Here is a 27,552-nt window from a genome sequence, read left to right as displayed (position 1 = left end):
TTAATAACAAGAGCCCCAAATTAAACATATTCAAACTTTATTGACCTCATTTCAACTAAAAGGAATTGTGTTGACAATCTTCTTTCCTTACACTTTTTCACAGTGAAAAGAAAAAAGAGAACATCTGGCTCCAGAACAACACCTGCTACCCAGAAAAAACATCACAGGATGTCTGTCTCGAAACGCCGTACAAGGCTTCTCTGTATGAATTTGAGGCTTGGACCTCGTCTATTTTTATAATGCAATAGCCAAGCTCTGACTTCAGACACATACCCTGGGAACTGAACTGGATGCTGACAGTAGTTGAGCACCTGGAGCTTTCTGATTTTTGCCTTTAAGGCCGGCCCCAAAATGGCTTCTCATCAACATACAAATTTGCCATTTCAAAAAACAGAATACTTAGCTTCAAAAAAGCCATTCCCTAGAGGTTCTGGATCAGTGAAAAAGCAAGCATACGTAAGCCTCTACCTGTACCTACTTCTCTGACAAACGCATTTTCTTTTTAAACAACAAAGTTAGATCTCCTTCCTAAGAATCTTGATATACTCTTCCAACCTGATATATATATTCCAACTTCACAATATTCTCAAATTGTTTAAAAGAAATGCAGAAAGGAACCATGAAGTGTTCTGCTTACCATATCTGCACTAAATCAACTACCCTCCCAACAAAATTTTATAAAATTCAAGTTTTAGATGATTAAAATTTTTCCCTTGGTAGTTATAGACCAAATCTACAATTTTTCACCAATAAATAAAGAGATATATATATATATATAGCTTTATATATATAAAATATATATTATGTATTATATGTATTATATATATATACCCTATAATGTATGGTAGGATTTATAAACAAGAAAGAAAACAAAAAGGAGGAGAAGAGGATAAGAAAGGGAAGGTCAGGAGAGGAAGAAACTTACGTGGTGGGGAGAGGAACCCGTAACTCACTTTGGTGTTATTTTTATAAAATGAACACTTATGGACAGGACTGAGAGAAATTCTAAAGTCCTGGTAGAGACAGTTGGAGAAGTCTTCCGTAGAGAAACTGTCCTGAAGAACGAAATGAAAAGAACTCTCAGATATCAGGCACAGAGAAGAAAATTGCTTTATTAATATTTAAAGGTGAACTACATCATAAAATTATGAAGCTCTAGCTGTCAGCTCATGTTCTTCCCTATTTTTCCATTTTCCTACTAGTATATTCATCTTTTTTCTAACTAAAGTGTAAAAATGCTTTACAATATTAAAGATACTAATTGTCATATTTGTGCAAATATTTTCAGATTCCGCTATGCTAATATGAAATAATGTTTAGAACTTTTTTATCTACACAATTTTAAACATTTATTTATTTTTTAATTTTTTTTTTTTTAAGACGGAGTCTCGCTCCGTCACCCAGGCTAGAGTGCAGTAGCACAATCTCGGCTCACTACAACTCTGCCCCTCAGGTTCAAGTGATTCTCCTGCCTCAGCTTCCCAAGTAGCTGGGACTACAGGCATCTGCTACCACGCCTGGCTAATTTTTGTGTTTTCAGTAGAGATGGGGTTTCACCATGTTTTAAGGCTGGTCTTGAGCTCCTGACCTCAGGTGCTCCACCCGCTGGAGCCCCCTCAAAGTGCTGGGATTACAGGTGTGACCCACCATGCCTGTCTAATTTTTTGTATTTTTAGTAGAGACAGGGTTTCACCATGTTAGCCAGGATGGTCTCGATCTCCTGACCTCATGATCCGCCCACCTCAGCCTCCCAAAGTGCCGGGATTACAGGCGTGAGCTACCGCCCCTGGTCAATTTTAAGCTTTTATATAGTAAAATGTTGATTTTTACAGATCTGAGTCTATCTTTTGGCCAACTACACTGCCAAAAGTTGCTGGAGCAAAGAAGGACTGTCACTGAAGAGCAATGTAAAAACCTCAAGCATCGCGATGACTGTAAAGTCATGCATTTTAATTATATAAGAAAACTGAAAATGGAATCAAGGAACACCATAATTAAGGTATAAATATTAAAAAATAGGATGGGGTGCCTATAAAAAATGGTGTAGACTGATCAATTACAAAGTCAAAAAATTTTTTAAGTGTTTGGTGTTTGAAGACAATATTGAAAAATTTTAAAAATCAAAGTTCAAGAAACTTTATATAAATATATGTGTGTATTATATATTTGTAACGTAGAAATTATATATGAACAGACATATCCTTATCTTTTTATTTGGCCGTCTCACTGATTAGTAAAAATAATTTTATTTTTTAAATCAAACTGCTGCCCTCCACTATGCTCTCTCAAATCCCTTTGTCGTTCCCTTAGGGCATCCTGTACCTTGCCAGTCACTTTCAGTTTCAGCCCGGTTTAAAATTTCAATTCCACATAAGATCAAAATCTCATCTTCCCAGCACCATCTCCCTCACCATTCCTCCTTCTACCAGAGCACCCAGGGGGCCACGAGTGAGGGGAAGGCTGCTCTTATTCTGGGATATTTGCCCTCACTCCTTTCAAGGCCTAACTCCTCTGGCGTTGGTGGTGGGCAGGATTCTGGCCTCTCCCTGGTTTGGGCTCGTGTCTTCCTATAGATGGTACATGCAATGATGTTACTGAGCTTTAATGGCTTTGCCAAACAGTGAGGGCCCCCTTAGATTTGGACAGCTGAGGGAAATACTTGTCCTCACACAGCCATGTATTTACAAATGGGTAACTGACTGATCCTACGGCTGATTTCATGCAATTATAAATTGGAATAATAAAATATTAAAACTGGGGTCAGGGAGGCAAAAGAGAATTCTTTTCTTTTTTCTTTCTTTCTTTTTTTTTTGAGATGGAGTCTCACTCTGTCGCCCAGGCTGGAGTGCAGTGGAGCCATCTTGGCTCACTGCAAGCTCCGCCTCCCAGGTTCACACCATTCTCCTGCCTCAGCCTCCTGAGTAGCTGGGGCTACAGGCGCCCACCACCACGCCCGGCTAATTTTTTTGTATTTTTAGTAGAGATGGGGTTTCACCGTGTTAGCCAGGATGGTCTTGATTTCCTGACCTCGTGATCTGCCCACCTCGGCCTCCCAAAGTGCTGGGATTACACGCGTGAGCCACTGCGCCCGGCCCAAAAGAGAATTCTTTACTGCACAACCCTCATTTCATAGAATAAATCTGGTCTGAGTTCTCAAAGTCATGCAGCTGCTCAGTGGCAGAGCTTGAACTGGAACTGAATTTTTCTGACTCCCTCTTCAGTGTTCCTCTAATGCGGGAACTGAGTATAAAGCCAAGGTGAACAGTGAGAAACTATGCATTTAATGTTCTGCTTAATCGTTAATTTGAAACAGCCACACATAAAGAGGTGACAAATACTTGCATTTCTGTCCACAGTATAGGATGTCCAAAGGGGCATTAAGATGTCTTGGCTGTATCCGCTCATAAACTGGTGCTGGGAAAGAAGACAGATGGTGTTTTTCTTCTGGAGAACTCTAGGTCTTCCATAGGGTAAAGTTTCATGCTTAATAATTTTCTCTTGGGTCATAGGATGAAAATAAATGTAGTTAGTGTGCATTATATGATAATATATAGTGTGATACACTCATCTAATCCTTTCCTCTACTTATCATATTGAAGATTTACTTTTAACTCTTAAAAAAACCTGATTACAAAGGGTAGAAGCATAAACAAGACAAGTGAGGTTCACTGTAATTTTTGCCTACAAAGATTCTGAAATCAATGTAATATCAAGATACCATGAGGACACTATATGAAATTGCTAAATATTCCAGCTAATTCAAAGTTATATTACCAAAAATTCTTAAGCACTATTTTAATTACTTATTCTTTAGGACACACTCCAGAAAGCAAATTTTTTTAATGATACATGTACTTGGAAAGCAGAAGTTCAGAATTGAAATTATAAGACTAAACTAAATAAAACAATAACAATATAGATATTATTTATTGCCCTTTTTCCAAATGTCAAGTGCTTGGTACACATCATATAACTAATTTTTACATTTCCCTATGAATTAAGGTTATATGCCCATTTTACAGATGACGAAACAGCAGCTGACAAGGAATACTTTTTCCATGAACATATAGTACCTAAGCTCATATTCAAACCTGGATCTACTCAATTCTGAAAGTGCCATCATTCACTACAATACTTTGCCACCTTGGAGATATCAAAGATTTTCCTAACTCCAGCATTTACCTAGGGATTTTATAGAGACAAGCTTACATCAGAATTAATGCAGAATTTACCTCTTTATTCTAGTAGAAAAAAAAAGTGTGCCAAGTAACTTGAGGCTGAGAGAGTGTATTATAGTGACTCCAAACATTCAAGTCATAAGTGAAAAATTTCATCAGTTGTCTGTATATCCTTGATTTTTGGTCAAAAGTGATGCAGAAATAACTTTAGATCAATAAATATATATAACCTTGTATGATTAACTAAGAACCAGGTGAGATAGAAACTTAGGTATTTCAAATGGGAATCTGAGTCTCTATTATCAACTTATAGAAATCGTCAAAAATTTTAGAACACCTCCATCATGTTCATAAAATGTGATTCAGCTTCCACTAAATACATTACATACGATATCCACTGCAAAATATCTCTTCTTTCCTTATGCCTAACAGTCTAAACTGTCAAGCAAAGAAACTTCTATGTTTCATCATGTAGTCCTCCAGAACTCCCTTTATTTTATTGGTTATTCTCAAATAATATCCCCAAGCCAGTTCTCTGCATTTCACACTGATGAGAAAATGCCTGCTTCACATTCCGAGCTTGAGTGTAGCATGCCTTACCTTCTGCCACGGTCAGATTGAACTGTGTCTGAAAATCCTCAATCGGCAAAATCTAAAAAAGGTTATAAAACTATTTTTAAGGACTGAGAGACATGTTTTAAATTTTGTAACATAGAACTGCTATAGATTGATTATTCCAACATAGAACAAAGATCATTTACGATAGTCTTGTATTAGTGGATTTTTTTTTTTTTTTCTCTTTAAAGGCAAGAGTCTTGCTCTTTCACCCAGGCTGGTGTGCAGTGGTGCAATCATGACTATCATGACTCACTGCAGCCTTGGCCTACTGGGCTCAAGCAATCCTCCCACCTCAGGCTCCCAAGTAAATAGGACTCCAGGCATATGCCACTATGCCCAGCTAATTTTTTTAGTTTTGTACAGACAGGGTCTCACTATGTTGCCCAGTCTGGTCTTGAACTCCTGGTCTCAAGCAATCCTCTCACCTCGGCCTCCCAAAGTACTGGGATTACAGGTGTGGTACACCATGCCTGGACAGAAGTTACATGTTTGATGAAAAGGACAGAAGGAGAAGAATGACAGTTGCAAAAGACAAAATTGTTAGTATAAGCATCACACCAGTAATTAAAAAATAAGAATATGATTGCTGCTTTATAATTCTCATCTATATACCCCAACAGTCTTTCTTCTATTCTAACTCAAGTCTAAAACAAAATGTAAAGCATAAAATAAACTACTCTCCAAATTGCTCTCTCTCTCTCTCTCTCTCTCTCTCTCTCTATATATATATATATATATATATTTTTTTTTTTTTTGAGACAGGGTCTCGTCCTGTTGCCCAGGCTGGAATGCAATAGTGCGATCTTGGCTCACTGCAACCTCCGCCTCCCCAGGTTCAAACGATTCTCCTGCCTCAGCCTCCCGAGTAGCTGGGATTACAGGTGCCCTTATGGATGTTATCAATTTTGTTCATAACTTGTCTAGTATTTTTATCTTTTTATAATAACGACATATTAACATGGAACTAAAAAAGGACAGTGTAGTATATTCATTTCATACCAAGAAATCTTTTTTCTCCCTACATTTAAACAACCTGAATTGTATTTTTTAAAAGGTACATTGTGATTGGTTTACTACGTGCTCATGACCTCACTGCTAGAGTTAACAGCACAGATTCCCTAATTCAGGATGCTCAAGAACTGAACTAGACTTCTCCACACCTGCACCCAAGTCAACTAACTAGACTTCACCACACCTGCACCCAAGTCAAGTCACAGTTCCAAGGAATTAAAAATAGAGCAGAAAATGCAAAAACTAGAAAGAGAAAAGATATATTACAAAAGATCTGCATGTGCCCCCTAGAATTAAAACATATGTTTACCTACCCCCACTCCTAAATTCTAATTTGATTATTAAGTATTTTTACAGCACATGCTATGCAGAGGGTGCTATCAAACCATACATACTGGACCAAACTTCTTGACGATACTTACTGAAGGGTTACATGAGCAGCCAAGGTTATCTCTGGGGTTTCTTGTGAAGGGGCACTGTCCCAGGGGGTGCACTTCTTTGGGATGCTTTGGCGTATAAACAGGATTCTTTAGAAGGTGGTTAAGACTTCCACGAGTTCCGTTATTAGGAGCCGGTGTCAAATTCAGTAAATCTGCATAATTTCAAGATGGTAGAGTTACTTAGATGTTTCAAATCAAACAAATAGTAGACTTGTGCCATCATCTTCACTTTTTTAAAACCAAATACATGAGTCATTTACTCTTTAACTAAAATAAAAGTATAAAACTCTCTTGGGTTTTAGAGTATTTAAGACTAGGTTATTTTTAATAGAAATACTGATATGTATGCTGTATTTCACTACAAAATTTCTGATATTTAAAGTGCACAATAACTACAGTCACCACCTGTTGAATGCATATTTTATGCCAGTCATGGTGCTAACATATTTTCTTATTTATTCCCCAAAACAATTTTATAAGTTATCAATATTTGGTAGATGAGTAATCAAAGTGTTTCACCCAAGTCTCAAAGTTACTAACTAAATGATCTAGAATTCAAAACCAGCTTCGTCTGAGTCTAAGACTCATGCTCTTAAATGTAATAACAGCAAAACTTATGTAGTAAGCACTTACTACATGCCAGGTGCTGTTTTAAGTATTTTAGGATATATTAACTCATTTAAACTATATAGACTCCCACTAAAAGAATTATACTTAAGACATATTTAAGGTTTTGCAAATGCCTAGGACCATTATCAGAATAAGAAACTAATATTTAAAACACAGTGCTTCACCATAAAAGGACTACTTCAGAAGGTACAAAGTAAACCAAGAATCTCCCTAATGGGTCCTCCTTCATTTCTACAACCTTGACATTGACCTACATTCAACTATTATGGCTACCAGAAGTTCCACAAGTTTTGTTCACCTTTCACTGCCCTCAATCTCTTTTTTCTGGCTTCTATCACTGCTCTGAGTCAAGAATCAAATAACTAAGCCGAGGGCCTAGCAAAGTGCTGGGCACTGGGGGTGTGCAGACCACCCTGCTGTGAGTGGTGTACTTTAACCAGCAAGCAGCCTAGTGGAACAAACAGATAAGTAATAAGATGACATGTTCCCCACATTTCTTCAGTGAGTCTGAGAGTCAGGAACAAGGTAAAAATCTGTCTTGCCTCACCACCATCTCCACAAAGTTTCCTACAATGTGACCTGCTTCTGATAATTCTATTTCAGGTCTGTTTTCAGAAGGGAAAAAAGCCACCTGTTCACACTTACCACACATTAAGTTATAGACTTCAATGTTTTCAAAGGTGTCAACCTCAATGCCATGCCTGAATCCAGGTCCATAGCCAACAAAGAGGGCCTAGATGGCCAGAAAAGGAAGTTTATCAGTGCATTTCAGCTGTCTACAAGTTGGTCCAAAAAATTCTGTCATCCACATTGTACATATACAAACTGGTTATGATAAGATAAGAGGAAAACTACCACGCTCAGTGGACTTTGTGAGAAATATAGTTTTAACCCTTACACACACATAATCTAAGGACATCTAGGATAGGTCTCTTAGTTTTACTACAATTCTTGATTTGACAATCAGAACAGAATGAATGATAACTTTTTTTTTCATCTATGACATGCAATATAAACCCCACCCTGTCCACCTTACACAGTGATGCAGGGATCAAATTAAATAATTATTGTAAGTTTATTTTGAAAATGTTAAAGTGCTGGGTCAATGTAAGATATTATCCTTCTTAGAACATAAGTGTGATACTTTCTTATCTATTATATCACTGGTTTTCTTCAACTGTAAAGCAATATTCTCAACAGAGCACAAAAATATGAAAAGTAATTATTAGAAATATAATAGGAGATATGTCATGTGTTTATGAAACATGAATATAAGATTTTATTAATTTTTTAACTTTTATGAATGTAGGGGTATGAGTACAGTTATGTTACATGGATATATTGCATAGTGGTGAAATCTGAGCTTTTAGTGTTACCCATCACCTGAATAGTGTACATTGTACCCAATAAGTGGTATTTCATCCCTCACACTCCTCCCACCCTCCCACCTTTGGGGAGTCTCCAATGTCTGTTATTCCACTCTGTATGTCCGTGTTTGCCTACCGTTTAGCTACCACTTACAAGTGACAACATGTGGTTTTTAGCTTTTTGTTTGAGTTATTTCACTAAGGATAACGGCCTCCAATTCCATCCATGTTGCTGCAAAGGACATGATTTCATTCCTTTTTATGGCTGAGTAGTATTCCATGGTATGTGTGTGTATATATATATATCTCTCTCACATTTTTAATCCAATCATCCATTTATAAATATTTAGGTTGATTCCATGACTACTTCTGTGAATAGTGCTGCGATAAACTTACGAGTGCAGGTGTCTGTTTGATAAAATGATTATTTTTTTTTCCTTTGGGTAGATACCCAGTAGTGGGATTGCTAGATTAGGGGTAGTTTCATTTTCATTTCTTTGAGAAATCTCTATACAGTGATCCATAGAGGTTGTACTAATTTACATTCCCTTCGACAGTGTATAAGTGTTCCCTTTTCTCCACATCCTTACTACATCTGTTGTTTTTTGACTTTTTAGCAATAGCCAACGAATATAAAACTTTAACAAAATTCTTTAATGTTCAAAGAAAAATAGCTTTATGAAAGTATGTTTCATTAATTCTCATTCAAGACATATAATCACAGTCTGTTTTTAAGTCTAAAACTTTGCATATCATTTTTTCTTTAGATTTAATCCAATTAAGTATAATAGGTTTACTCACTTGCATATTTGAAAATATATTGTCAGAGCCATGAAATCCACTTCCACAATATTTCCTTTCTGCGGGATTCCTAATGTTGACATATATGAATTAAAAATGTAAAGTCCTTTCATAAAACATAATTGATAATCATAACATTATTTTCATTAATAAAAAGTAGGTAACTGTTTTGTTAAACCAACACAATGGTAAATAAAACCACCTGGCTTTGAAAAGCATTAAGAAGTCACCTCTATCTTTTATTTCATGGACAAATAAACTATAAGCAATATAGTAGACAGAAGAAAAACCACTAGCATCAAGACAGAAGTGGTTTTGAACATTGGCTGTGTGATTAACTACCTGTGAATTTAGATAGATATAACTATCTTCTTTGATTTCAATTTCTCATGTTGGTTATTTGTAAAAACTCAATGATGTAGCCTAAAGAAATGCTTGCAACATGGTGTTTAGATATTTACTAAATATTAGTTCTCTCATGAAGATAGGACCATTTCTCCTTTCATATTTTTTTTTTTTTTGAAAACTAAAAGCCCAGCTCTCCAATAGGAGTGGAGACAGTATAATTCTGTTTACTGAATTTTGGTTCACTGCTTAGGTTTTGCTTGACAGGGGTATGTATCATGACTAGCTTCTTGGCAACCACCAAAACAGTTAATGAACAAGTTGTGAGATATTAACACTATTAACCATCCAAATAATTTGCCAAACACACCAATAAACCAAAGTTTATTGATGGATTAGTATAAGAAGAATGAAAAAACAACTGTGTATAATGAAGATAGTTACTCATTATTATAAAGTAAAGTGCTTTTACCAACTGTTGGCTGGGCTTTGGAGGCACAATTAGACATACTGTAATGTGCAGAAGACATGCAATGGCAAGTGGTAACAAATGTAGATTATAAGAAGTAATCAATATGGATATGAAAAGCCAGAACAATGGTTCTTAGCCAAGGATGGTCTGGGTGATCCTTCTTCCCCAGGGGACTTTTGGCAATGCTGAGGGACATTTTTGGTTGTCACATTAGAGAAGAAGTGCTACTTTCATCTAGTGGGGAGAAGTAAAGGATCCTTGTCAAATATCCCACAATGTGCAGGACAGCTCTCCACAACAAAGAATTATCTAACTCAAACATCCATAGGCCGACATTAGAAATCCTGGCGTAGAGTGAAGAGAATCATACTTACACAGTTTTCACATAACAATATTGTTAGAAAGGGCCCAATGGTTACCCTGAATCACTAACCGATCAGGCTAAGTTTACCTGGGAGACTGTCAGAACTTACAATGCAAGTTGCCACTGAGGGTCCAAATAGAATGTCAACGGCTCAATTCTATCACTCTTAGCAAAGTGCAAACGCTTAGGTAAGAAATGTTTCAGGTAAGGTTTGAAGTGCTGGTTTGGTTCCCGGCACTGAAATTGCAAACAGCAAAGAAAAACTATTATTTCCCTAATATTTAAAGTGTCAACTTTTCTTGAAATTGCTTTCTAACTTCATATGAAATTTTTTTTCACAAACATTTCATCACCCGGCCCAATAAATCAGATGAAAAAACAGCTAAAAGTTCTTACCACTTATATAATGTACAAGGTAAATCTTCCAAACTACTTGAAATATTTAGAGGAAATCATAATTATTACTGCATAAAAGCCCCAGAACTCAGTGTCACTAGATTACATTCAAGTTACCACTAATGGTTCTATTTTCAAACATCCTTGTAAGTGCAATTGTAAGAGTTTTCTTGCAGACTTAAAATGTATGAGTATAAAATGTAGTATAGATAACTCAGCACTAGTATAGAAACTTATTTTTTAAGGCATAAAAAAAGACTGGAAGGAAATATATCATAATGCTAATGGTGTTTATGGTGGTACAGCTACAGGGTTTTTCCTTCTACTTTAAAAATTATTTCTTGTAAATAGTTTTAAAATTATTTCTTCTCCTCATATAAATTTTATAATGCCAATAGATAAATTCTTAAAAATTTTTCAGACCTGGATTATGGGGATACGACCTTAAAGATCTTTAAACTACACAGCATTTCCATGTTGGCCCAGATTACTAAAATATTCTAATCCTTCAATCCCAATAATAGATGCTGAAACTTTTCTCTCAATATATATTATACAAAACTAAAAATAACTAGATAATGGAAAATAAAGATACTCACAGAAAGATTTCGGGCAATGCCTTCATAGTTAACTGGAGGGGAACAAACATAAGAATTAATAGTTGATTGTATACTATAATTAAAACATAATACAAAAATATAGAATGTCAGATCCAAACTCTGTATTTAAATACCAAGGCAGGTTTTAAAGAGATCATTTAAGTCATTACATTGTAGCCACTGAAAGGAATTAGACAGACCTTTAGGGATCACCCTGTAATGACACCCATGATATAGTGTCATATTGTTAAAGGGAAAGACAAGTTACAGAACATCTACCTATCCATCCATCTGTTAACCCACATATCCATTCATCCATCTAACTATCCATCCACCTGTCCAACCATCTTTCCATCCAGTTAGTAACCAATATCCATCCATCCCTCAAAGTATCTATCCATCTAGATCTGGTATGGTTTCACTGGGTAAAAATAAAAACTGTATGTGTTTTGTAAGGCTGTTTTGTACCTCTAGTTCCCTAGGAAATACTCAACAACAAAAATAATTATTCAAATATCTCAATTATCCGGGAAGACATAATCCAAGCTTAACAACAGTTGTTTCTAGAGAGGGGAAATGAGTTGTCAAGTAGGAGGACTTCAGGTGGGAAGCTGTTTTTTTTACTTTGTGTACCTCAATATTCAATGATAGTTCTAGAATTTTCAAAAAAGAGGGGTATAAGGAAACTTCAAAGAGAAGGCAAGTAGACTAATTTAAAAACTGCATTTGCATAGTATGCCCATGGATTTACTTAGGTACTTTCTACTACAAATCAATAACTGTCTAGCTTTCTAGATTTTATTTTAGCCAAACATCACATAAATTTGAGAAAATTATCCAGATAAGAGTATACATTTTATATACATATATATTTATGTAAAGTGACATACATATATAGTTTTTGCTTTAATTTGGGAAACTTGAGGGCCTGAGATAAGGGTATGGTACAGCTTAGCTATCCCATCCCAAACATCTCTGGAGACTGCTATTGCCTGTAGAGCTTTTTTTTTTTTTAGATGGAGTCTTTCTCTGTCACCAGGCTGGAGTGCAGTAGCGCAATCTCAGCTCACTGCAACCTCTGCCTCCCAGGTTCAAGTGATTCTCCTGCCTCAGCCTCCCCAGTAGCTGAGACTACAGGCACATGCCACCACACTCGATAATTTTTGTATTTTTCGTAGAGACAGGTTTCACCATGTTGGCCAGGATGGTCTTGATCTCTTAACCTTGTGATACGCCCGCCTCAGCCTCCCAAAGTGCTGGAATTACAGGCGTGAGCCACCATCACGCCCAGTCTATCTGTATAGTTTTTATAACAGGTTTTATAACAGTCATGTACTACTTTTCTAAATTAAAAAAATACGAATTAAAACTTGGTATTAGGCATATGCAGCCTGTGCTTTGTGACACTGTGTAAATATATCTGCATAACCATTTTCCTGCAGTGAAATCTATCTTCTTCATTAATAGTCAATAGTATCTATCTATTGAAACATATCTACCAAATAGCCCAACCTAACCCAATTCCGGTAATTGTCAGAAAAGCTTATTCTCTTTCTGTTTCAAAGTTAACTAACTATATCAAAAAGACAAACAAAATTTGCTCTACACATCTGAAAGTTATAATGGATGGTAATCAAAAAGACAGGGAGGTAACAGAGGTGGAAACAGTTATGAAATACACTTGACTGGCAGAAGAATAAATATTTTAAAACATCTTTTGGCAGTTTGTGTTCCACATGTGGTCAAGAGAAATGTGAAATTCATTCTTCCCTATGTAAAAGATACATTCTTTATTGTTTCTGAAATGATTTAAGGGAGGACAGGAATCAATTGCCTATAGAATTAATCATTTCTGCCAGCATTCCTCCTCACAACAGAATATTAATCCCAAACTAAGTAATTTTAATAGAGGGTCATTAATTAAACTTGAATAAAGGTAGTTGGATTTCTCTCTTAAACATTTTTTCTAGTATAATCTTTATCCTGACACACAAGTAAAACACACACTTCAACATAAAATTGCACTAAGCTCATCAAATATTATGCTTAGTCCATGAATAACCAATAGGTAAGTTGTGTTCTCGCATCATCCAGTCCCATAAAATCCATTTGTGTACGAAAGCTCTGCATTGGAGATTTAATCATAAAAAAATTAACTCTGATTCCCTTTAGTTTAGAGATATAATGATTTAAAGGAAGGTACTCTTTTTTTTTTTTTTTTTTTTTTTTTTTGAGACCAAGTCTCACTCAGTTGCCCAGGCTGGAGTACAGTGGCATGATCTTAGCTCACTGCAAACTCCACCTCCTGGGTTCAAGCGATTCTTGTGCCTCAGCCTCCGGAGTAGCTGGGATTACAGGCAGCCGCCACCAAGCCAGGCTAATTTTTGTATTTTTAGTATAGATATAGTATAGTATCGTATATGTATTTTTAGGGTTTCACCATGTTGGCCAGGCTGGTCTCGAACTCCTGACCTCAGGTGATCCACCCACTTTGGCCTCCCAAAGTGCTGCGATTACAGGCGTGAGCCACCGTGCCCGGCCTAAAGGAAGGTATTCTTAATATGACCATATTCAAAGTTATCATAGAGATATACTTACATGAATAGTATTTATCTGGGACATCAGAGGGTCTCAATCGAGCTGCAGGTCCATAGATAACTTTAATATTTTTAACATCCCCCAAATATTTATTCAGATATATGTATTTCTTACAACTGCCTTGTTCCATGCCTAGGAGAAAAAAAAATCCCAAAACATGCTGTAACTTTAACAAAAAATTTAATATGCAGAGCAGAATTTTTTTCACTTCCAAGGTTAAATTCATTAAACATGGGTGTAGCACTCATATTAGTTGAACATCTGATAGGTAAGACAATTTCAGCTGTACCTATCACTTCACTTTTTTCAAAATCTTTTCCGTCACCCAAATTTTGTTTAATGTTTCTTCTTATTTATATATTACAATATCATTATGTGAGCAAAGGAGAATGTCTTATCACATTTTTAGACTGAATGTGAAAGCCCAGTTATTTGCCCCAAACCACCTAGGATATTAACTGGGAGTGTATGTGTATGATTCACTCTCATTCCAAGACTGGAGCTTCTTTAGCATGTAACTTCTTAGGACTGCTTCTAAACACAGATTTCTATAATTATTTCTGAAGCAAAAAACAAGAACAAAAACAAAAAGAACCTATTTTCTATTTTCTGTAGGCACGCTGCTCCTATAGTCCCCAAATGGTACACAAGCGTGTTACAAAGATCAAGGTAAGTAAAAGTGAAATTAAAATATTATCAAAATTAACATATAATGCTTCTAAAGTCAGATTTATCATGCTAAAGAAAATTGAAGGCTGGGCACGATGGCTAATGCCTGTAATCCCACCACTTTGGGAGGCAGCGGTGGGAGCTTGAGACCAAGAGTTTGAGACCAGCCTGCTCAACATAGCAAGATCCCATCTCTACCAAAAAAAAAAAGTTTTTAATTAGCCAGGTGTGGTGGCACATGCCTGTAGTTCCAGCTACTCAGGAGGCTGAGGTAGGAGAATCACTTGAGCCCAGGAAGTTGAGGCTGCAGTGAGCTGTGATCATGCTACTGCACTCCAGCTTGGCTAACAGAGTGAGACTGTCTCAAAAACAAAAAAAAAGAAAAAGAAAAAAGAAAATTGAAGATATAATCATCAGTTCCAACTAAATCTAAAATTGTAGAGTTACACAAATTTAATGTTGAAAATATATATTTTTTAGCTATTCAAATTCTTGATGTATTGTGCTTGATAGGCACTTAGGTTTCTGTGAATTCTGTGTTTCACTTATATTTTATATTTAATGTATTTTTTTCCTAAAGACTGTCCACAAGAAACTACATTAAAAAAAAATTAACTATAACATTCAGAAGAAATTGGGAAACAATCAAGTAAACTTTCTTCAGCCCTTTATCCTGAAGAGTAAATAACGCAAATTCAGATTACCATGATCCGAAATAAGGATGAGGTTCAGGCATCTGTGCAAGTTCAGCTCTTTCAGACCATCCATCAGCATACCAACCATACTGTCAACCCTCTGCAAGGCTTTGATGACCTAAGAATGGGAAGCAACAACCTCATGTGATACCTTCCACACTAATGGCTATTTATACATAAAGCTATCTCTGTTAAAAAAAAAAAAAAGAAAGAAAGAAAGATAGATAGACAGCTAGATAGATAGATAGATAGATAGATAGATAGATAGATAGATAAGGGCCAGTGGATGCAACTACAATGAGCTGATTCACATTAGACTAAGACAGGTCAGGGTCAGAGATACAAAGAACAGTAAATAACTGCAGATCATTAACAATGCAGGAATCCTAATTCTACACACGTTCAATTTTAAGTTTTGGGAATGAGATTAGCTGATCTATTCCTGAGGTCAGAATGCTACTACTTAGATTAGACCCAACTTAAGCCAAAATAATAATAGCTCAAATCTACAGTGTTTGACCAGAAACCAGTATGTTCTTAATTACCACTTCATTTTCCACAATTAATTTCTTCTTATACTACTTTCTGATCATTCAAATGGTCACTGTATAAATACGTTTCCTAATTTTCAAAAATGTTCAAATTATTCATGAAATGCTTCTTATAATTCAATGTATTTAATTTTCTAAATTAGAACTCATAGGAATATAACCCATTATTTCCTTACAAACTGCATGTATTTTACATATGACTATCACAAGAACACAGAATGACAAATGATATTGGCAAACTGCTTTCTGGCACTTATTTTATCCTCTCTCCTTGCAAAACCATTTGAGAAAAATTCTTGTGCAGTTTTGTGTATTTTCTGTAATGTGTGGAATCAGCTTAATCTTCATTCATTGTCAGTATTATTTCACTATAATATGAAATAAGCTCTTTCACTGTAATATGAAACAAGACAAGGTCTTTCATTCAAAGTTATCCAAGCAACATGAACTGGAATTTTTAAGTATTAAGATAAAGTGGGTTTTGGTGTGCCAGTAATGCTGGAGTTTACAGAGTTTGCAAATTGATGGATATGATTTGAAAAGTAATGGGCTCAACCTTAAATGAAGATGACTCAGAAAAGCAGGTGCTTTGGCACATTGTTAGTGAATTAGAAAAGGCAGCAATGATTTTCAAATGTATGTAACCTTATAAACAAGTATAAAATGATCCTTGGATTTTTCTGTAGCCAAATTGACCCAGACACAAGTCTTGGGTATCAGTGACTTTAGTGAAAGAGTAAAAATCACAGTAGCATGTAGCCAATTGTTCAAATCAAGACAACAGCTACAAGAAACTTTTCCCTTTGACCAATTATGACATGTCCACATTGCTGGCACGCATCTTCCTTATCCTCCCTCTAAGCAGGAGTTTTTCTGCTAAGTTGAAGGACAGAATGAAAGGAGGGCACAATGGAGTTACTAACTACAGTGGAGCTGCTGGAGATGGATTTCGATGGAAAGAATACAAAGGGTAAAAACAGACCTAGGTGAGGGTCAACTTCCTTCTCTCTTCACTCTCTTTTATCTAAGGTGATAGTGATCCAAGCAGTACCTACTTTTTAAGAGGGGCAAATCTAGGGCAGACCCAGGGAAAGGGAAATGAAGGGAAGATGGTTTAGGCAGCTGTTATAAATTCAAGTGAGAAAAATAAGGATGCTTTTTTGCCTCCCTTCCTTCCTCTGCTGTTGCTGAATTAGGCAAGCAGCACCCTCAAAAACAGGGATCATGATAGACATGTCAGGTCAGGCTTTAGTCTGAACTCTGTGCTGAAGAGTCCTTAAGGCTCACCGACTATCCAACCTGGGCTGCCTGGGCGGGAGAACTGATAGGAATTTGGGAGTGAAGCCCTAGAAAATTAAGAGAGTGTTTTTTTTAATAGTCTATGACCCCTTGGAATCACAGGGGGCACAAGATAACTACACAAGGATTCTGACAGGAGGGATCCTGGCAATACCTCTTTTCACTTTTATCATGACCCAAAATAGTCAAGATCCTTACTTTTTACTTCCTTTCATATCTTAGGTCACAGACAAAATATATATCAGAAGGAAAGTCAACTTAGAGGTACAAGGAAATATGCTCAAATCATTTTCTTTTTCTTCTTTTTTTTGAGACAGAGTCCCGCTCTGTCACCCAGGCTGGAGTACAGTGGTGTGATCTCGGCTCACTGAAACCTCTCCATCCTGGGTTCAAGCGATTCTCTTGCCTCAGCCTCCTGAGTAGCTGGCATTATAGGCACACACCACCAGGCCCAGCTAATTTTTTTGTATTTTTAGTAGAGACAGGGTTTTGCCATGTTGGCCAGACTGGCCTCGAATTCCTGACCTCAGGTGATCCACCCGCCTCAGCCTCCCAAAGTGCTGGGATTATAGGCGTTAGCCACGGTGCCCAGCCTTCAGATCATTTTCTGTTCTAATGCTTCCTGTGTTCCAAAATACTAGGCTGGTGCAAAAGTAATTATGTTTTTTTGCCATTAAAATGGTAACAAAAATGATATGGCCACGTGAAAACTGAAAGCAGGGTTTGCTGTTTTAAAGTGCTACACACATTAAAAACATAGCTAGGCACTGGCTAAGTTCCTGAAAGGGTGTCAGGTCAAACGAGATGTTACACTGAAAGTGTTAGTCCATGAGCTGTTTCGTACCTCTAGTTTCCTAGGAAATACTCTACAAAATTAATTATTCAAATATCGCTATACTTTTGATAAAATCTCCCATACTTCTATGGGACCTCTGTTATAAGCATGGTTTCAGGTGGCCAAAGACATATCCCCTAAGGAAGAGAGTTCATAGGAGGCTTCCTCTGCTATTTGACTTATTACCCTGTATTTTCATACTGGAGGTTTAGCTGTTTACAACATTCTCAAAAAGCACTTAGTATTTAGGCCAAGGTAGGAGGCGATGGAGTGGATAAAGGCTTTCAAATTGAAAATATAGAAGCCATCATCAGTTCAATTTAGCACTGTGGAAAACACAGGCTAAACAATTCTCCCAACTCTTATTTTGTTTAAAGTGCATCCTTTTATTTAGTAATATTGTGTGTAATACTTGCTTTTTCCAGAAACCACAGAATCTTATAGAATGGTCTAGCAGCCTCCTTCAAAGCGAGGTTCAGTTTGATGACTGGGTTTAATGAAATAATTACTGATAAAAATGTACTTACTTCACTGCTGACTGGTCCATATGAATGACCTGAAGAATCTGGTTCTTCTAAATACAGAGTGTAAAAGTGTGGTCTAAATCAAACAGTATCAAAATGTAATATTTTACGAACACATTGAAAAACAGAATGGAAAAAATAATTCATCAATTGATAGGGATGAAATTTTGTAACACTGGCGTAACAGTTCTACTGAGAAATAATTTACAGCTTTGAAATTCTTCAAAATGTGGTATAATCATTTACTAAAGAATTTATTTCAACATAAAACATCGTAGCAAATAGCAAAGTTTTGTTGTAGTCTATTTTAAAATAGTATATCATTTCTACAAAACGAAGTATTTACAATAGAAATTAATTGCCTACAGACCTTTCATCTTTAGGAAGCTGTAGCCACTGAAGAACAGCTAAAATCCTTTCTTCAAATGGTACTGAACTAAAATTAAGAACAAACAAAAATAAAAGATGGCTGACAATTGTTTGGGTGTAAAATATAGTTTTTTTCATTGAAAATGTCATTAAGAGCTACTAAATGCTATTTCGCATCTATTGTGTTTGAAATCAAGGGTTTTATTTGAAAACTTAAATTTATTTTCCCAATGAAGGAATGAAAGTTAGGTTTTACACAGATAAAAGTTGCAACCGGATTTAAAACTTTGCTTGCTATCCTCTACTTGAGGATAATATTCATGGACCTGAAAACAGTAACTGCATACCACAGGAATAACTCATGTATTAATATACTTTGCAAAGCATACATCACGAAGCACTCACTCACTGATGACTCAGCACAGCTATGAAGCAGGCACCTGAGGAGCAGATAGCAGTTCTCTGCGCAGTATTTCCTAAGCAGAATTGAGTATGCCTTCCTCTGGACACAAGCTTTGTTTACACGCCTCTAATCAGAGTTCTTGCCCCACCCCAAGTACAATTAGTTGTGTACTCTACTAAACCTTAAAAAGCCAAGAGACCATATACTATTAATCTTTGAATAACCCATGCTTAGTACACAAACTCTTTTTTTGAGACGGAGTCTCACTCTGTCACCAGGCTGGAGTGCAGTGGCAGGATCTCGGTTCACTGCAATCTCCGCCTCCCAAGTTCAAACAATTCCCCTGCCTCAGCCTCCTGAGTAGCTGGGACTACAGGCGCGCACCACCACGCCTGTCTATTTTTTTTTTTTTTTTTTTTTGTATTTTAGTAGAGATGGGGTTTCTCCTGACCTTGTGATCCGCCTGCCTCAGCCTCCCAAAGTGCTGGGATTACGGGCGTGAGCCACCACGCCCAGCCCATAAACTCTTAATTACTGTCCATGGAATAAAAACAGTGGCAAATAAGAAGGTGGAGAAGAGGCATTGCACTGTGCTCATGGAAACCATAAAGAACACTAACTAGCATAAGATCACAAGGAAAACTGCTATGCATTTTGTGTCTGGGATTTAAGATCTTTTCTGTTCACCCTTCTAAATGCATTGTTGTATTGATTTTGTGACAGAAATTTTATAATTTAAAAATAAATAAAATTATTTCGGTAATCTTGCTGAAATCGGCCAAAGAGGTTCTTCCATTAAAAAGTTTTTGTTTTTTCTCAATGCATCATGGATTTCAAATATCACAGAGAGGTTATTCAAATCAGTTTCTTACATTAGAAAGCGTATTTACTAATTTAGAAATGGAAATCTAGAGGTACCATTAATATCTTCTTTTTAATAATATTTCCAAACACAATAGATGCTAAATAGCAGAGAATCATTCCTGTGTCCTCTCTAATACACTCATCTTTTCCTTCTCTTGGTTCTGAAACCATCTTTGCAAAAATTGTAACTGAGGAAATTATGACAGTGAAAGAGATCACACCTAACCAATTCCATCTTGCTTCTAATCTTTAAGCTGTCCTTGTTCATTTCTGGGCATAGGCTGAAATAACCTTGGGAAGGAATTTAGTTGATAGTTTAACTCCAAAACAAAGTTGGTAATAGCCCTTCCCCACAACTCCCCCCCAAAAAAAAACACTCACAGAAAAAAAACCAAAAAACAAAAAAACACTTCTTGCCTGAGGACGGGTCTACCTTTGTAGGACTAACAAATTAGCTACAAGATCAGAAATTATAGTTTAGGGGCCATGCGGCCTCCAGCCGTAAGAGTCTGAACCTCCCCAAATTGCTCCTGGGAATAACAGCACTAGTGTAAAATCTCAGATGAGTGCTTGAGATATTTAGCAGACCCTGCCCTGCAATGCATGTACCAGCTGACACCACCCAGCCTGGTCATCTGGCTCAACCAGTTTTGCAATCCCAGGAACAGGAGATAGCAAGAAAAACTCACTTGACCCGCTATAATTCCATCCCCAACCCAACGCATCAGCATTCCCCACTTCCCGAACTCCTATCTGCCAAATTATCCTTAAAAACTTAGATCCCAAAATGCTCGGGGAGACTGATTTGAGTAATAATAAAACTCCGGTCTCCCACACAGCTGGCTCTGCATGAATTACAATTTCTCCATTGCAATTCTCCTGTCTTGATAAACCCAATCTGTCTAGGAAGTGTGTAAGGTGAACCTGTTGGGCGGTTACAGTTCTTTTTCTTTCTAGAGTTAAGATGTGCAGTACTCCCACTCCCAGATCTCCACCTCCACCATGACCTCATTTTTCATGTCTGCCCGAAGATCTGAACTCAACACATTATCAGTGTTTCTAGAAAGTCTCTAGAAAACACTTGTCTAGTCTTTTTTTGTTTGTTGTTTTTTTTGTTTTTGTTGTTTTTTGATAGGGAGTTTCAATTTTGTCACCCAGGCTGGAGTGCAATGACGTGATCTCGGCTCACTGCAACCTCCGCCTCACAGGTTCAAGCGATTCTCCTGCCTCAGCCTTGTGAGTAGCTGGGATTACAGGCGCCCGCCACCACACCTGGCTTATTTTTGTATTTTTAGTAGAGACGGGGTTTTCCCACATTGGTCAGGCTGGTCTCAAACTCCTGACCTCAGGTGACCCACTCGCCTCAGCCTCCCAAAGTGCTGGGAATACAGGCGTGAGCCACCACAGCCAGCCCACTTGTCTAGTTTTACTGTCCATTTACCATCTATCTAAACTCTTTGAGAAAAAGTTCTTCAGTTCTCATTTTTCAGCCAACGTATCACTCAAATGCTAAAGCTTAGGATTTGATAAAAAGGAGATTACATAAGAATAAGCTGTTCTATGTTACAGATCCTAGAAAAAGTTCATTTCACATACCCATTATACATTTTATAGATGTCTGGGAAAATTCCATTAATTTCCACATCTGATCCTGGCCAGAAAAATGTGCCAGACTTGAGGCCTTGATACTTAGCTGTGACCCAAATCTGGAGCAGATAATGAAGGAAAATTAAGAAATCATGCAAACATTCATCTCTTAGGAAAGTACATATTCATGCAACCAATGCATTCCTGTCTGGTGCTAGAATGTTTTTAAGGTCAACAAGCTTCAGCACTTAGATCACATAATCATGTAATATGACTCTTAAGCAGCAACAAGATATTAAATAGTCAGAGATCAACTTCTGCAGCTTTTGGAGCTATTCCCCTAATTAACAGTTTTCTCTTAAAAGAAAAAAAATTCACTAATACACATGTCTTTAACTTGCTGAGATATCTGTGTATGTAACTAACATTTATTAAGCACTTATTATTGCCAATCATGGTTCTAAATAGTATTCCTACAAGCATGCTACATTATTAATTCACATAATCCTCACAATAATCCTACAAAGTAGTAAACAATATTATCTACAGTATAGATATGATAAAACGGAGGCAGAAACAGAATGATTTGTCCAAATCACACAGCTTTAAATGTCAGAGCTAAAATTTGAATTCATAACCTGAAAACTAACTATTATGCTCTTTGTCCTTCTAACAGGAATATCATGATTATTTAAATAGATCTTATATAATTATTGTGGCAATTTTAAAAAAATTTTTTTAAATTGTGGCAATTTTAAAAAGTAAATTGGAGAATTGGAGAATTTTAACAAGTAAAAAGGAGAACACAGCTAAATCACAATTGGAAAGAACCTCCTAAATTAGCACATGTAAATAAAACCAAGACTTTCAAAAACAACACAGTTTTGTGTAGATCAAAGCTATTACCCCCATACTACTGCTATATGCTACTGGTAGAAGAATTGATCAGAAAAGAAAAATTGCCCAGCACAACCCAAATCCACCTCTGAAATAAACTAGTCTCCTTTTACGCAATTACACAACTTATGTTTAGGATTATCAGCATTCATCTCCATTTACAAAAGAATGGCCACAGACACACTAAATGAAATCAGTTATTAAAAGCTCTAAAGAATCTGGTTATTTTACTCTGATTGAAATAGATGAGAATAATAAACTATTTTAGTAGAAAAACAAAGAACTCACTGGTTCTCCTTTGTACCACTCAGGATTAAATTTCTCTTTACTTTTAAGTGAAAAGGAAGCATTCATTTTGGGATCATACATTTTATTGTCGATTATGCCATGAGATTCTGGATACAATCCCTAAAAAAGATAAAACAGATTATATGCAAGTTGTGTTTACTTAATGTTAAATAAATTCACAGAAAAAAATCATCAAAAAGAAACCGATAACTGAAGCTACATGGAATTATAAGTTTAAGGAAAGAAAAACAAAAAAATCGGGTAATGGCAAAACAACACCACTTAAGATTTTATGTAGTATTTGTGATTTAAACTATGTAATAGGAGAAAATAAGTCAGTAATATTAAGGATAAAGATCTATATAAAAAAGGGAGCCTCGGCCGGGCCCAGTGGCTCACACTTATAATCTCAGCACTTTGGAGGGCTGAGGCAGGCGGATCACGAGGTCAAGAGATGGAGACCATTTGCCAACATGGTGAAACCCTGCAGGGAGCTGAAGGCCCGTGGGACGTGACCAACTCAGCATTCCATGGAGGCTATATGATCAAACAGCAAACTGTTTATCATGAATGCAGGATGTGGGCAAACTCACACTGCCCTGCCACCAAAAGGTTTGCTGAGGGCCTCACTCCCTAGCGCCAGGCTCCTTGAAGTTATCTACTGAGAAATCTAGCCTATTGTTAAAAGAATGTAGTCTCACAAGCCTGCTGTGAACCAAAAGGCCAACTGACAATTAGCCGACAACCACCGCCCCCTACTCGCTATCTCTTTTGCCTAATAAATATGGAGGGCTGTGTAAAGCTCAGGGCCCTTGTCCACTAGAGGCAAGGTACCCCCTGACCCCTTCTTCCAAATATACTCTTTTGTCTTTGTCTTTTATTCCCACATTCCCCCCATCCACCACTTTTTTCAGTCCCCCTAGGTCCGTGCAGGCTACAAAACCCCGACTCTACTAAAAACACAAAAATTAGCCGGGCGTGGTGGTGTGCACCTGTAGTCCCAGCTACTTGGGAGGCTGAGGCAGGAGAATTACTTGAACCCGGGAGGTGGAGGTTGCAGTGAGCTGAGATCGCACCACCGCACTCCAGTCTGGTGACAGCACAAGAGTCCATCTCAAAAATAAAAAATAAAAAAAAAAACCCTCTGAAATTTTGAAAACAATGCTGTTGTCTTTTTAAATTGCTGAGTAAAGCATTTCTGCAGAACAAATTCCTTTTTTGGCGAGGTCCCAGAGTAGCTTGGATCAATATAAGCTAACATACTAATTTTCTGGCTTCAATTCTAAAGCTTAGTGAGTTCTACTGTTTTATTTGACTCAAATTAAATCTGGAAACATTGAAACAAAAACAGGATTGTAATCCTATTTGGAGTCAGGCAAAGGTGGCTTGCTTAAATTCATCATCAAGATGATTAGAAAGACAAGTTGTGAACACAGGAGTTTGGGAAGGTTTTTTGGCTCAAATAAAGTAAGCCTCAAAACTAGGATACAAGAATCAGAGAATATTAACACTGAAAGGAAACCAGGAAATTGTTTCTTGAGATCTTGAGTCATCTCTTTTCACAGATGAGAAAATGGAGACTCAGCCAGTAAAGTGACCTTTCCAAGCCACAGCTAGTTCGTGGCAGAGCAAAGATCAGAACCTGTGTTTCCTTACTTAACTACATACTGGAAAATAAGTTGTTTTTCTTTTATCTTAAATCTATTCCCTCAAAAAATGTTACAATCCCATCTCACTTCTGCAAACAGATAGAAGTTGAAATGCAGAGCTTACGGTGACAATGCTGTAGTGATTGGGAAAAGTTTTTGTTGGATATACCGGTCTCATGTTTTTAGTATATGTTCCACATTTTTCTAGAAGGGAAAAAAATAAACATTGTTATTAAATACATCTGACAATTGGCTTATCTCATTTAGTGGTGGTACCACAGCAGTCTAAATCACGTAAAAAAAATTAGCCCAGGAGGGATTTTAATCAGATAAAAATTCAGGATGAATTATAAAGCAACACTGTGGATACAAATCCGATGTTAAAGATGACTTCATTTTTCTCTCAGTCAGAAAAACATTAAAATAATTAAGCCAATTACCCATAACATTACTTCATTCAAGATGAACAAGTTATAATAAAATGATGCTTGTAAGTTCTTTGATACTACTTAGTGGTCAAATACCTAAATCATAAGAGGTAGAATAAGAAAACTGAACTAAGTCTATAAATTAAAACAAGGGTAAAGGAGTAGCTGGGAAGACAGGGTCCCAGGCCATAAATCTAGAACCAGCTAACCTTGGACAAACTCGGCTGCTTTAAAGACAAAAGGCATCTTGTGGCTTCAAGTCCAAGAAAGCGCAGAAGTCCGACTATTCCTGATGCCCTGCCGATCTAGTTCTGGTGTCTCATTCTTTTTCTCCTGCCTCTACTATTGAGGAGGGAACACATAACTAATGATTCCAGCGTTCAATACTCCATTTGCCTAAAAATGTCCCTCAAATTGGCATGTGTCTATATATCTCACTGCCTTCCATCAGTTCAGAATTACAGGCTACCTTCCCTAATTATTCAAAGCTAGGGCTTGGGCTCATTGTTTAATGATTTATTTTAAACTTCACATACAGGTACCTCCACCTCTGAACTCTAAACTCACGATGCCACATTCGGCACCATGGAGACAGGCTCTCCTGATAATGGTAACAAAGGGCTGTATTTAAACTTCAAAGGCCACAGGTCTGCTGGGAAGAACACAGCTTTGTCCATGCAAAGCTAAAGACTTTTTATGCAAAATATTAAAACAAAACAAAACTATCTTCTTGCATGTAGAAATTAAAAACTAAAAATTTTTAAAACTCTCCCAAAATTATTTTGGCACTTCATAAGACAAGCATAGTGACATACATATGAATTTACACAGAGTGATGTTAATGTTTAAAGCACCTCACATACTCAAATCTGGTAAGTAATATTTTAGAATTCCAGAAAAAAGCTAAAGTAATTGCATTTACTTACTTCTATTTTAGTCCAGTATTACATTGTAGCTGCTTAAAGGTTGTTAACATGATTTAAAACTTTGGCATCAATATTAAGAAAACACCATTCTACTATTTTATAGGGAATTTATAGAAAAGTCACTTAATTAAGGCCTGATTGAGATTTAAAAAAAAAAAAAAAAAGGAAGAGTCCAATTCAATCCAAAGGATAATACAGAATAACTGACAAATATTCTATGTCTGTACTCGTAATATCTCAGAAATACCTTTAGTTTTTGAAATTCTATTTCTGAAATAAAATATCTGTAAAAATAAGGCCCGGCGTGGTGGTTCACGCCTGTAATCCCAGCACTTTGGGAGACCAAGGTGGGTGGACTGCTTGAGCCCAGGAGTTAGAGACCAGCCTGAGCAACATGGCAGCCTGTCTCTACTAAAAACACAAAAATTAGCCAGGCGTGGTGTCATGTGCTTGAAATCCCAGCTACTTGGGAGGCTGTGGCACGAGAATCGCTTGAACCTGGGAGGCAGAGGTTGCACTGCGCCAAGATCACGCCACTGCACTCCAGCCTGGGCGACAGAGTGAGACTCAGTCTCAAAAATAATAATATTTGTAAAATAAATAAACAAGGGACTTTTTCACAAGGAATTCAAAATTCTGAGAAAGAATAAATACATATAAAAATGGCCAAAGGTTAAAATTCGAAGATAACTATATTAACATTTTTTTGAAGGGCAGCCTCAGAGTAATCACACTATTAAAGATAAGTGCCTTATCACCAGGTTCAACTACTTTGCCATAGAAAAGTTTAGTGAAACAGTTAGGTTCTGCCAGTACTTTTCCAAGAAAGACTGCCTGCCTAGTCGGTCTCACTGAAATCGTGATATTCCAGCAGTAAACTCTGAAGTTACTCACTTAGTTTGCTAATAACAGGAAGAAGTCCACCCCAAGTGTGTAAATATTCTGCCCTGAATCCATCCAAAGAAAATAAGAGGGTAGGAGGCGTTTCAAACCTGGGTAATGAAAAAGAAAAAAAAATGTTTAAAGAAGCAAAGACAAGACACATCCAATGAAGATGTACTCCCTTCTTGGCACAGGTCCAGTGAAGATTTTCCACTAAGGTCTGTGTGATCGTAAGAAAACTAACTAACAAAGTCGGCAAGCATACTTATAAAGTATATTTTACATGCATTTATATTTATATACAAGCTCTATCATTTCATAATACATATATATCATCAAATAGTATATATTAAGCATTCATATCATTTTGAGCCACCATACAGAAACATCATTCATGGTTCCTGCTGTTCCAAAAGCTAAACCAATTGCTACTAAAATATAATATTGTTTTCCCAATTTGCAGGAAAATAAACAATAAAAAACAACAGCATATAATATTTCCATAAATATTCTTCCTGAACCACCACTTTCTGATATGGACTCTAATACAGTAAATAGTACTTCATATAATATATACATTACACACTATTTTATTATTTAATTTATTTTACGATTTTATTTTTATTTTATTTTTGAGACAGGGTCTCACTCTGTTGCTCAGGCTGCAGTGCAGTGGAGCTATCACAGCTCACTGCAGCTTCAACCTCCTGGGCTCAAATGATCCTTCTGCCTCACCCTCCCAAGTAGCTGGGACTACAAACACGCACCACCACGCCTGGCTAATTTATTTATTTATTTATTTTTGTAGACATGAGGTCTCACTATGTTGCCCAGGCTGGTCTCGAACTCCTAGGCTCAAGCAAACTT

General features: G+C 36.8%; 1 protein-coding gene across 1 annotated transcript in view; it reads right to left on the bottom strand.

Moving 5' to 3' along the window:
* The window catches only part of ENPP1 (ectonucleotide pyrophosphatase/phosphodiesterase 1), an 81,071-nt gene that overhangs the window by 7,654 nt on the left and 45,865 nt on the right, over window positions 1-27,552 (bottom strand). Inside the window, exons 6-21 of the mRNA XM_024248916.3 lie at window positions 26,698-26,795; window positions 24,574-24,653; window positions 22,801-22,920; window positions 21,625-21,734; window positions 18,763-18,828; window positions 18,396-18,468; window positions 15,193-15,301; window positions 13,820-13,951; window positions 11,222-11,253; window positions 10,336-10,463; window positions 9,046-9,115; window positions 7,523-7,610; window positions 6,230-6,399; window positions 4,779-4,830; window positions 3,343-3,497; window positions 926-1,055 (exon numbers count right to left, since the gene is read on the bottom strand). Coding sequence (XP_024104684.2) covers window positions 926-1,055; window positions 3,343-3,497; window positions 4,779-4,830; window positions 6,230-6,399; window positions 7,523-7,610; window positions 9,046-9,115; window positions 10,336-10,463; window positions 11,222-11,253; window positions 13,820-13,951; window positions 15,193-15,301; window positions 18,396-18,468; window positions 18,763-18,828; window positions 21,625-21,734; window positions 22,801-22,920; window positions 24,574-24,653; window positions 26,698-26,795 — 1,613 coding nt within the window. The remainder of the gene's footprint in view (window positions 1-925; window positions 1,056-3,342; window positions 3,498-4,778; window positions 4,831-6,229; window positions 6,400-7,522; window positions 7,611-9,045; window positions 9,116-10,335; window positions 10,464-11,221; window positions 11,254-13,819; window positions 13,952-15,192; window positions 15,302-18,395; window positions 18,469-18,762; window positions 18,829-21,624; window positions 21,735-22,800; window positions 22,921-24,573; window positions 24,654-26,697; window positions 26,796-27,552) is intronic.

This window comes from Pongo abelii, chromosome 5, assembly GCF_028885655.2.
Source record: "Pongo abelii isolate AG06213 chromosome 5, NHGRI_mPonAbe1-v2.0_pri, whole genome shotgun sequence".
In the NCBI taxonomy this organism is placed as follows: domain Eukaryota; kingdom Metazoa; phylum Chordata; class Mammalia; order Primates; family Hominidae; genus Pongo; species Pongo abelii.
This window is presented reverse-complemented; position numbering and strand designations above follow the sequence as displayed.